The 12,111-nt window shown below is 51.5% G+C and overlaps 1 protein-coding gene across 1 annotated transcript; it reads right to left on the reverse strand.

Annotated features, from left to right (window-relative positions):
• Nucleotides 1–2,164: 2,164 nt before the first annotated feature.
• Nucleotides 2,165–3,622, reverse strand: LOC112883188. The gene is made up of 2 exons (XM_025948449.1): nt 3,102–3,622; nt 2,165–2,821 (listed from the first exon to the last, which is right to left on the reverse strand). Exons 1-2 carry the CDS (start codon nt 3,419–3,421, stop codon nt 2,377–2,379), a joined length of 765 nt encoding a protein of 254 aa, XP_025804234.1. The 5' UTR covers nt 3,422–3,622; the 3' UTR covers nt 2,165–2,376.
• Between the last annotated feature and the right edge of the window lie 8,489 nt (nt 3,623–12,111).

The following is a 12,111-nucleotide window of genomic DNA, read 5'->3' on the forward strand; positions in this document are numbered from 1 at the left end:
GCTAGGTAGCAACTGAGACTAAAGACTGCGCCAACAAAACGAGGTGCAAGGAAATTAAGATCGGTTTCAGTCCAAAGTTCAGATTTGACATTTCGACATGAGAAACAGCACCCGATCTGAGGGACGAAACCAACAGATGCTGATCCCAACTTCGAAGTAGCGAGAAATATGTTCCAAACTTCGCCTTAAGAAGAGGTGACGTGGTAGTAACTGCAAGAGAGGAACTAATGACCAAACACCAGAAACTTGATGCATTACCACAGGCCGGTTCCGCCTTGGATCTTCTGAATCTGATGAAAGTGATGGAACCTTTCCAGGATCAGAAGAAGAAAAAAAAAATCATCGGGAGGCGCCGGGGTTGCCCTCTGCCTGCCCTAGTCGTGGACGAGAGCCTCCTCTGGCGGCTCGCGATGGGGAGAGGAAAGCAATATGCGGCCCGGCCTGCGTGAGTCCGCGAAATGGGCCTTCTATTCGGCCCACTCATCCAAACAGTCCGCTAAATGGGCTCTTCTTTGTTCGTCGAGGAGCTCTCAACCCATGTAGCCCATATTATCGCTGATGAGAATCCTCGTGTCTTGGCTCGCCTAGGTTTACACGTACGGGCACACGACTACACGAGAGGTGCCAGCAGGCGGCCACGATCACGAGGACAACGTGATGGCGCGACCTGTGCTTTCGCCGTCAGCAGCAGGCTGTGACGCCGCTTGATTTCGAGGGGAAATATGGTCGTCAGATGGTACTCCGATGTGGGTTGCCTTTCACTTTCAGCGTCGGTTTCCTTTTCTTTTTATCACGAATGCTGCTGATGTACTCGTCCCAACGGATCGGTCGCTAGCATCTAGAAGACATGGATCACATGTCCAAATATCAGCCACGCATTTGGTTTCTGGTCTATCCATTGCTACACTCTTGAAGCTCAGGATTATATTTATATTTTGTTTTATTTGTGTAGCACAGAATTATATTTATGAAGCACAGGATTTTATATTTCTCCCCGGTTCTCCTTGTGGCTGCGAGGCTCTTATCTAAGCATTCGTTTTGCACAGGGGAGAAGGTTTTGCCTTTCCTTGGCATTAAAACGACAAATGGTTACCCTTTCTGCGCAAGATTATACCTGTGCTGAATCCACTTTCATGCCAACCATGCTAACAACAACTGAAAAGGAAAAGGAAGCCGGCAACCCTTTTTATATTAAAAGGAAAAGGAGAAAAACCTACTAGTAGTATGGTTCTTCCAATCTTCCAGCTAGTCCCATTGGAGGCTGGAGCTGACCTAACTTTCCGACCCCTTGGTTGGAAAGAAAGACAGGCCCCCAACTACCAGGCATTAAAATGTCCAAGCAAAGCATGCTACAAGATAAGCTAATCCGTCGTACGAACGCGGAATACATTTTTCAATGCCAATTGTGCAGCAGGATAAGATCACATTGCACATGCACAGTCACCCCGGGCCCCACACACACCCTCCCTAACCCACCAAACCTAATATAATTATCCACCACATTGCTCACACCGGAGGTGCAAGTGTAAAGGATTAGGGCATCAATCGAAGAGCAGTCAAGGATAAACAATCTGCATAGGATTCCTCATCACCACCCCTTGTCTGTTCTCTCTCTGACTCGAAACTACTCGCCAAGGGAAAACCCAAAAAAATATACAGGAGGAGCGAGCAATCGGAGAAGTCACGACCCCATGCGACGCCCCGGTGCTGTGTTTTGTGTGTGAAAACGATGTGGCAAGAAAGATGTGATTTACCACCCTTTACCTCACCCACCACTTTCCCAAGAAAACGAAACAGTTTCGCTTTCACACCATTTTTCTTTTGGTAGCGCATTTCAATTTGTTTATGTGGCAACCCGTTGCTGTTCTCCCCATGTTTGGTTAAAACAGAGGGGTTTTTTTTAAAAAAAACTTTTCACACTGTTGTCGATCTACGCACCACGCAGAATGATGAGGGAAACAGGGATGGATGGATCCATTTGCTGCTTTTTCAAAACAAAGTTAACTAGGTGCAAAGTGACTTTCGTTCTTGGGATCAGATCAGACTTCGATTCTTACTCATTGGCTATTCTATCCGATCTGCAAACAAACATTGGGCATGGCCTGATGACCGGTTAGTACAATCATGGGATACCTCATCAAGCAAATCATGGCACAGCAGCTGATTAATCAAATGGATCAAAGGCAGCAAACCACCACGATCATCATTAGTTAATGATACCAGGTTAGGTCAGTTCATACACAATTCCTGAGGTCAAAGAAAGCCAGGATGAACACAACAGACTTGGATCTTATACACTGGAATTATATAGTAAGCGTGGCTACTACATCTCTACTGGCCAAAGAGGGGCCAAAGCTGGAAGCAAATTTGCAGCTGCTAATCACTACCATCAGTCCTGCTATTTTGCAGATCGGACAGTGAGAAGGACCTAGGAGATCTGAAGCTCCCAAGGCCATTCCTTCTTTGCATGCCAACACCGAGGAGCCTAGGGGGAGGCAACGGCAATGCCGGCGCGTCCCGGACGTTCTTGCCGCGGTGCGGCAGCTGGTCGCATTCCTCCTCGTCGTCGTCGGAGTCGTCCTCTTCGCCCTCGTCCCCCTCGGCGACGGCGTGGTCCGGGGCCAGGAGAGGGGGCAGGTAGGTGGCGGTGGCGAGCGAGCTGCAGGAGGCTCGCCGGGACCAGTTGGCCAGGATGCGGCGGCGCTTGTTGAAGGGGTTCTCTGGCTTGGCCAGCTCCTTGGCCGCCGCCACCGTCGACGTGGCCTCGGCGAGGCTGGTGAACGACTTGGACTTGCCGGAGTAGAAGCTGGAGAGACCCTTCCTGATCACACCAAATTAAACTCGAGTTAATTCCGTGAGCTATCTGAGGCGATTTAGGGTCGAAGCTCCTATTTTTCTCTGTTACAAAGTGGGGAAATCCATAAATTGCAATTTCTCACACCATTCGAGCGATCTAGGACTCCATTTCACATCGCAGACAAGCTTAGCAATGTAGCAAAGGTTCCAAAAAAATTCCCCTTTCGGGAAAAGTAATCGTTTTGTAGAAGTAAAACAAGCACGGACAAGCCAAGACGATAAAAATGAAAGCTTTATCCACTCACTTGATGGGCAAGGAGTCCTCGAGGGCGTCCAAGCAGCCGAGCGCATCACCCTCCTTGAGCTTGCTCTCGACCTCCTCCTCCTCCCCGTCCTCTCCGCCGGCCTCCGACGAGGAGTTCTCCCCGATCGAGGAGCCCGACGGCGACGGCGCCCCGATCGACGAGGTATCGGTCAGCACCTCCTCCGCCTCGTCGTCCTCTATGAAGAACCCGTCGCTCGTCCTCTTCCCAGCCGCCAGCACGGCCGCCTGCTCGCCGGCGCTCCTCTTCCCGGATCCGGGGAACCCGTAGGCCGGCCGCACCTCCGCCACCGCCGTCGACATGTCGCCTGCACCTCGAGATCAGACGGCCCGGGCGGTGCCAGTGTGCGCTCAGAGCGATTGAGCAAATCTCGGGTGGATTGGATATGTGTCCGTCCAAGAACAGGGACAGGAACTCAACAACTTGAGAGAGAGAGAGAGAGAGAGAGAGAGATGGGGGAAAGAAGAAGAAGCGAAACGAAGGATAGGATAAGAGCAAGGACCAGTAGGCAACTTGAGTGCGCGGGGTCTTTGTAGGCTGAAGGAGGACGCAAGGCCCGGGATCCTCTGCAGCGAAGCACAAAAATAGGCACGGTGTGCCGTTGGGCAAAATTGATTGTATGCCAAATGCACGCCAATTGGGTTGTGATCCGGCACCGTATCTCTATCTATTTATCCCATCATAGTAATCAGTGGTGAAGGTAGTATATATATATCATATAAAAAGGAAAGGAAGTAATAATTCGTATTACCTTCGTATGCATATCTCTTCTATATCTTTACCACAATCCAATTATAACCCACAAATTAGGAGATAACATACGGCAATAATAATTATATTGTGTTAGTTGACACATGTTGATATATCTGCGAGAAAATCTAAGCCTATATTAGTATTACGGAATAGTGTATATGATCTTTATGCATCAGAAATATATAGTTGAAAAGCTATCTTAGACCATTTTACTATGCTACATATATTGCACCAACACAATTGGACCTATATCTCATTATAGACATAGTATTAAAGCCCCGCATGAATGTTGGGCATTGTCTCCAAACAACTACATTTAAATAGTTATAATAAATAAGCTAATTTTATCGGATTCTATCGCATAGAGTTTTGTGGACCTTTAGCTCATAAATTAAATCTATATATGCCTTGGCACCATCCATGGGCGGACCCAAGGCTCGGCGACCCTGGGCTTCGATCCGGGGTCTAGCGTGATAACTGCAAGAGGCACACTGAACCTGTAAGAGCCAAGCTACTCAATATGGTTGCCCGTGGTCTCCGAAAGCATTGGATGTCTTAGACTTTGCCGGGGCTTAATTTAATCCCTAGATGCGCTGGTGGAACCATCAAACTTGCTACGTGGGCTTATAAATTTAGAGCATTTATTCATGACCTTGTGCTGCTTAATTTCGAATATCTAAACCACCTGCTCTTTTCAAGTTTCCTGTGAGAAACTAATATATTTTTTGAACGGATAAATAATTTGCTTTTTTATCATGTATGGTCACACAATTGCTGCTAAAAAGCTATTCCATGCAATTGATAGCATTTGGTGGTGGCAATGCACAGGAGAGCGAGTGTACATTGCACCATTGAGCAAAAGAACTTCAATGCGTTTCTCTTGTGGAGTTTACGTGTCCTTTTCCCGTGCCTGGCGTGCAAATGCATCGTGACAACGTTAGACGAAATCAATCATGGATCCCAGGTAGCCATCCCGAGCTGTCTCGGTCTTTGCCGGCGCGCAGAGGATCCGAGCCCCCAGTGGCCGAGCGGATGAGCCTCCCCGAGTCCGCATCCCGTCCCTCTTTGCGTGGCCAGTGGACCGCGCCCACCCGCGGTTTGCCGCCCCGGTCTTCCTGTGGGCTCGGGGAGACCGAGCCGCCGAGCCAAGCCGGCCAGCAGGCCGTCCCTATCCGTTACTGTTAAGCCGCACCAGCTGGCCGCCGCTCTCGCTGGCACCCCGGGCCCCCACCCCCACGCCTCCTCCTCCAGTCCTCCTGCCGCGAGGCGGATCAGGTCGCTGACGAGGCGGTGAGGCGTCCGGACACGTTCCTCCGCCCGTCTGACGGTGGTGGCGGGTGGGGCCCCTGGGACAGCGACGTGGACGAGGTTGCCGGCCGGGCTGGTCGACACGCCAGCCAGGCATCTTACTGGCAGTGGCACGGCGAGCTCCGAGCTGGTCGTCGTCGTGCCCACGGCGCGCGCGGCGGTGTCCGGCGTGGGGTACGAGCGGACCAGCAGGAGCTTTCACGCGAGTACGGGGGCATGGGACGGGGGATGGAGGAGAGCGGTGACGGTGCTTCGTTGCCGCTGCCGGGAAAGGAGTCGTGGAGAGACAAGTCCTCACTTGTGCCTGCTGCAGCCTCCTGGCAAGCGGAGATGCTCCTTTGTGTTTCTCTTTGATTTTGTTTCCACGATAAGGTGAGAGAGAGAGAGAGAGAGCCCTTTGCGCGAAGCCTTTGACTAGGAGGAGGTCGCCACGTACGGCCGTTGTATTGTACGTGGGCTACACTTAATGATCTTGTGTGAAGTCCAAAGCATATCCCTCATGCGTGTATACACGATATATAAAACAGAGGCGGGCCGTACGCACAGGTTAGGTTAAGCTGGGTCATTAGGGAATATATATATTGGCCTGCATCATGAGGCATTTCTTGGAGTAGACATGGATGGATAGTCTTATCGATCTCTTATGCCTGGCGTGGTACTAGTGCGCTTTGGAGATGCTACTGTATAGCTAGGATATTTCCCTAGCGTTGTTCACCCGACTGAAAGATTGAGCCTGGGTCCTAGAGCTAGGTAGGGCAAGGAACCACACCACACGCCGGCCGGCCACTTGTGCTGCTGACCTTCGTCCAAGCCTGCTGGGGTGTTCCGTTTCTTTTCGTCCAGCGATCAGAAATTAACCGAAGTCCCATCCAAAAGTTCAGAAAGGCTAGCTCGAGCTCTGCAAATTCGCAGAGTGCCCAAGCCGTTTGCAAATTCGAGTGACCGACCTGATCTGATCAACCGCTGTGTGTGGTTGGCCTCGACCCTGCCTCTGACTGACGGTAACGCTCCTGCGCCAGTCGTCTTCCTAATCCTAGCAGTTTCAGTACACGGCTTAGCCTTTTTTTTTCATCTCACGTGTCGTGTCGTCGGTAATTCTCTCTCGTGGCGCGAGACGCGCAGAACAGGGCTTACAACCATTGTTTGGGCCGGGCTTCAGAGACCTCTCTCTCTCTTTGTTTGGTTGTTGGGTTTCTGCCGTAATCCCAATCAGGCCTAGACAGGTATGCTTCTCTTTCAACCGGCTGGGCCTAGGCCTAATTCTTCCTGCAAACCCGGCCCGACTCCTGACGTGACGGCCCAGCACTTGTTCCGTGGCAGGAGGAAGGAGGGACAACGTTCTGCTCCTTCCTTTCCGAGACAGGCGCGAGGCATGAGAATTGAGATGAGAAGCGCTCACCACTGAAACGAGAGGGACGACTCTGACCGACTCCGTGCTGGATCGAGGAAGCTTTCTGCTGCCGGCCTGCCGCTGCAGAGGCGACCATTGTGAGCTGATCCTCCTACACCGGAACAAACAACCTTCCAAGCAGTAATTCTTCCGGGAGAAGCTCACCACCCAGGCAGTGACATGTACCGGCGACCTTTCACTGCAGCGCGGACCGATCAAGCTGGTTGATTTCTACTGGCTCTCACTCACAATCACAAAGGCAAATCGGAAGTTTAACTGCAAAACGAAGCTTCAGCTCTGATCGACCGGCTTCTGCCGAGCTCTGTCCGGAGAAAAGGAGCCAAGCTCTCCAGGCTGCCTGCCAGCAGGCAGCTTTGCAGGCGCCGGACGCCGCTAGCTAGCTGCGGGCATGTCGTCGCTGCATCGCCACGCCGATTCCCCATGCACGCGATCGGCAATTGAGAGATGGATCCACACCCATCGGTCGCGAGCCTCGATGCTCGACGCCTTTCTCGCCGTCGCGGTCGCACATGGCAGGGGGACGGGGCCTGACACTAACGGGACAGACCCTCGCTTTTCCGCGCTGCAGATCCTAATCGCCCGATGCCCCGACCGATCCCTTCCTGCTCTGCGCGTCACTGTGCAGAGCGCGGCCGGCCGGCTGGCCGGCGCGGGGGAGCGGGCCAGGAACGCGCTGCCACCGCCGCTGCGGCTCTGCGTGCGCGCATGCATGGCAGCACAGTGCTGCGGGAGCTAGCTAGCAAGGCCGGGGGAAAAGGAGGAGCAGGTAGCTGCAAGCCTCGCCTTTCCCCTGGTGGTCCTCTGGCACCGATTGTCTCCGCGCGCAGCCGATCTGCAGCTGGCCGCCAGTGGCCAGGCCACCGTCGTCGTCGTCGTCCCCATCTGGCCATCTCGATCTCTATCGTGCGCAATACATTTGTCTGACGACGACGGCGACCACCTCTGCCACGCATCCGGTTGTCTTCTTCCTCCTCCCACCGGCCCGGCCGGCGAGACGACGGATGACGATGGACGCGGCCGGTCCCCGCCGCCGGCGGGCGGCCCGACCCACGCCCTCCGGCCGCGTCCGTCGATCAATAATTGCGCTGCCGTGGGGGGGTACGCCGCGCCGGCAAACACGTCGGATGAATTGAAGCCGCCGTTGCATTGCATGCATCATCGATCATTGGCCAGTGGCGACGTATGCCGTATCGCTAACGAGAGACGACGAATCATGCGTCGTGCATGCTGGTGCTGCGATGGCGCGCCCAGCTAGCTAGCTAGGTAGCCCAGACCCCAGAGGCGAGATATGAAAGGCGTGCGCCACTGTGCACGGCGAAGGCCATGCATGTGTGCGGCGCGGCACAGGCCACTGGACCCTTTTTTAGGTTTCTCCTATCGAGAGCAACAGTGAAGGGAAAGAAAGATGCCCCCCCCCCTGCAAAATCTACAGGGCGCAGCTAGCTGCCGGCCAGACGCCCAGACGCCAGAGCACGTCCCTGCTATGATGCTCTTGTGCTTTCGTGGATCCGGATAAAAAGTCTCAGTTCATGACTGTTTAACTTCGAAATTTACACAGGACGATCGATGACCTTGAAATTAACAGTTGAACTACGCTCAAACAGTTTACATGATTTGTAACGCCTTGTTTTGCCAATGCCCACAAATTAAACAGACCAACGAGCAGCAGCCATGATAAAAAAAAAAATCCGAGCTCAGAGGTGCCGTCCCTGAGACGAGCATCGGGATTTCAAAATAAAGCTTTTGCCTCGACATCCAAACTGCCTCAGCAGGGCAGCTTAGCTTCGCTCCAACCAGCACCCGGCAGTCGGATTCTACATGCCGCGGGATCACCGCGCAAGGGCTGCCACACGCCGCTCCACGTGGCGCGCATCGGCGGCGCCGTTCATGATTACTTATGACCGCATTTCTCTCGATCCAAGCTTGTATCAAAAGAAAAAAAAATAATCTACGTATCCACATGGGCGTACTAGAAACGAAGCGCGCCTCGGATCCCTGGATCCTTGCTTCGGAAGCGAAGGCGCAGGCGGGCCGCGGGCCACATGCATGGCGATCGCGTACCCGCGCACATGGCGATTTGCGCGCGAGATGCCTCCCCGCTCGCTCGCTTGCTCGCTCGGCTCGAGATGATGATGCGCGCGCGTCCGTGCGATGCATGCATGCTTCCAAGCCCCACCGCATCCTTCTTCCAATCCGACCTCACCCTCCTCGCATAGACTCGTAGTCGTACGCCTTTTCGGTCGTCGCCAGAGATGGTGGTAGGGATGAAGCTGTAGACTACGCGGGGCGGCGCGCGCAAGTTGGTAGATCCGCATGCGCGTGTGTATCTTTTTAACAAATCTGTTTAGATCCGTGTGTGTGGCGGCGTAAACTTTAGGGTTAATTCTCTCTCCTGTTTGGAAATGTACCCACACACACACGCTGTTTTCATACTTCATGTAGGTATAGATCAGCATGGATGCACATTTTCTGATATTTTGATATTTTGTGACCAGGAATATATCTTCAAATGCATTGTTGTATGTAACCGTGTATGGGGCCATACACAGCTCAGTTACATCGATTTATATGTGGGCAGCTATCTATCAACTTGCATTAATTGCATGCATAGTTTATATATATATATATATATATATGTATATATATATATATGTGTGTATAGTTTTGTTATAATGCAACTATGTGCATTTTGCACAGAGAATGCACTCATCATCTCAGTTGCAATTGTGACAATTCTAGTTGCAACTGGATTGTATCCAATTGCAATCGGATTGATTTGAATTGCAACCGGATCGGTCTAAGTTGCGACCGGGTCGGTCTAAGTTGCAACTAGTTCACGTCCAGTTGCAATCAGTTCCATCCAGTTGCAATTGGTGTTGTAATCGATGTAGTCTCTCGGTTGGAATTGCAGGGTAGATGCATTTTGCATAGAGAATGCACCTTGTTGCATTTTAGATTCGTCGTGTGTGTGTACACACACACTGCACATACGAAAACAATGCATATCCTTAGTATACATGCTACTGCACTTGTATCCGCAGTAGAGCTCAAACTATTATTGTTCAACTTGGATATGTTTTCAGGCCCATTTATAATCTCACCAATAATAGTTTGAGCTCCACTAGTAGAAACAGACAATGTGACATGCATGCATGCTTTCTTCAGCTAGCTACTCCAGTAGAATTATCCGCGAGAAGAGTTAAAAATTTTCTGCAGGATGACAAAGGAAAGATTTTGCACTGGCAATCCTCATGGCTGCAATGTAAAGAATGTGCAAGCCAGTTAATCTTGGATGGGAATAAAGTGGTAAAAAAAACAGGGGATTAGGGGGGCTAAACCCTTCCAACCCAACAGGACCCACGTGGGCTGGCGGCACCAGCTTTTCTTGGTGCCAGCCACCTTTGTGATCCGGTGGGGGCGGGAGGCGAGATCTGGTCGTCTCTTCTCTCTTCTTCCACTGATCCGGACCCGCTGCGGTTCTTCCCCTGCAAGCCAGTGGCAGCCTCGGTAATTCTTCCACAATTGAAGGCTACTTTTATCTTCACCGCCACACACATACACACTTGAAAATACCCAACAAGAAAGGGGGCAGACTGCACTGGCTTCGTCGAGGCACCATCAATAGTGAAAATGAAGCGTCATTGCTGTTTCTTGTACGCAATGTAAGTTTCCCATGATTCTATCAGTTGCTTTTTTCTGTTGGTTGTGGTATAACGCCGGTTGCAAATGAAAAATTAAGTTTCTTCCATGTATAGTTCTGCAGCTATTTAAATGTTAGTGCAAATCGAAAGAGACTCCCGCGCATTTTTTTTCTTAAAAATGCATTGGCCCAACCGCCCAAGGCGTGTCGCGCGCCTTTTTGTCAGTGGCATGGATCATAACTGGCATGCATGGTCTGGCCTTGTTGTCCTCCCTGCATCGATCTCACAATGTAGTTTTGATTGTTCACCATCGAGTTCATAACTTCCTTTGGTTTGCCCTCAGCGTCCTTCCTCAGTTGGTCTCACAACGTGTTCGGGCATTGTTCACCCTCTAGCTCTTCAGGATCAAAATGGTATACGATTCATTCTCCCGAGGGGTACGGTACATAATGGTAAACCCTCATTTGAGAAAAACATTATTTAACTTGCACATGCAGCAGGACAATTGATGCCCGCATGCTTTCTCTGAAAATCTATAGAAAATTACAAAAATACCCTAACCGAAAAAAAAAACTAGCGCCAATTTGCTCCATGGCATGCCGATGACCCAAAAGTTTCCTCGCGAGGAAGTCCCGCGGAAACCTGGCCATGCAGCCCGGCGCTGGTCCACAGGGACCGTGTGCACGGCCGGCCGCACCATCACCATGACCATGGGCATGGACAGCGCTGTGACTGTGGGTGAGGCCACCCAGCCAGACCAGGGAAAGTGGTGGTGGGTGCCGCCGACCGCCGCGCGACTGACGACTGCAGCAGCTGAGAGCTTCAGGTTCTCAGAACTAGAAGCGCAGCAAAAAGCCACCCCCCCCGTTGTTCGTTTCCTCCTTGTTCTCTAGCCCGGCGCCTCCGGATTGCTGGCCACGCCACTGTAACAAAACTGCTCGGCGCTGCGCTCCGCCGCTCGCCCAGCTGCTGGCTGCTGCTGCTGGGCAGTGCGCTAGCTCTTGCAAGTTGCCGTCTGATCGATGGGCAGAGAGCACAAGCCGGCCTTCCATCATGCAGAGGCATGCTTCCCCCGGCCAGCTTTTTGTAACGTACCTGCTGGAAGGAGCTAATTACATGCATGCTGAGGCTGAGGCAACTAATTAGCTCCTCTAGCCCCCTGCACAATCATGTCGCCCTTTCTTTTTCTCACCGCAGTGTTCTGGACTTCTGTCTCTAGTTAGTACAAATGCATTGTTATCAGGCCCTATTTGCAAATTGCAATACGAAAAATCGCTTCGAGATTCTTTTTTTTTTCCTGACATTCTTATAGGCTAGTCGTATGTGTTGTGCTCACTGACCCACATGTCAGTTGTGTGTGTTGTGCCGGATTGTTTTTTTTCTATATTCAATTTCAGCCATAGGACATAGTGCGCAGCATAATCTCGGTATAAAAAATAGATCTCCTGCAAACCATCCCTTGCGCCAGAGTTTTAAGTTACAGGTGGTAGGGGGACGTGCATAACAAAGGACTAGGAGTATCTCAGGGAGCTCCTACTCCTACCAAGTGGTAAAAATTTTCTAGAGGCAGAGCTGGTTGGGACCATGATTACCCGAGCTTCTTCGGTGCACAGAAAGATAGGCGGACGCCTACTATATCCTAGTATCAGCAAGTTGGGGAGGGATGCGCATGTAGAATACACAGCGACTCGCTCGCCTCAACCTGCTTGTAAGTAGAATTTTTTTTGAAAGATTCTTTTAAGTAGAATTTTCTGCGAGGTTTATTACCCATGTAAACAGCATTACCGCCTGTCAGCAATTAATAATTCCTGGTTAAAGCCCAGCAGTTACCATTACACCCCTCGTAATCCCCTTCCCTTCCCGTCGCGCCTCTCTCTCT

This window comes from Panicum hallii, chromosome 2 (genome assembly GCF_002211085.1).
Source record: "Panicum hallii strain FIL2 chromosome 2, PHallii_v3.1, whole genome shotgun sequence".
NCBI classification, from domain to species: domain Eukaryota; kingdom Viridiplantae; phylum Streptophyta; class Magnoliopsida; order Poales; family Poaceae; genus Panicum; species Panicum hallii.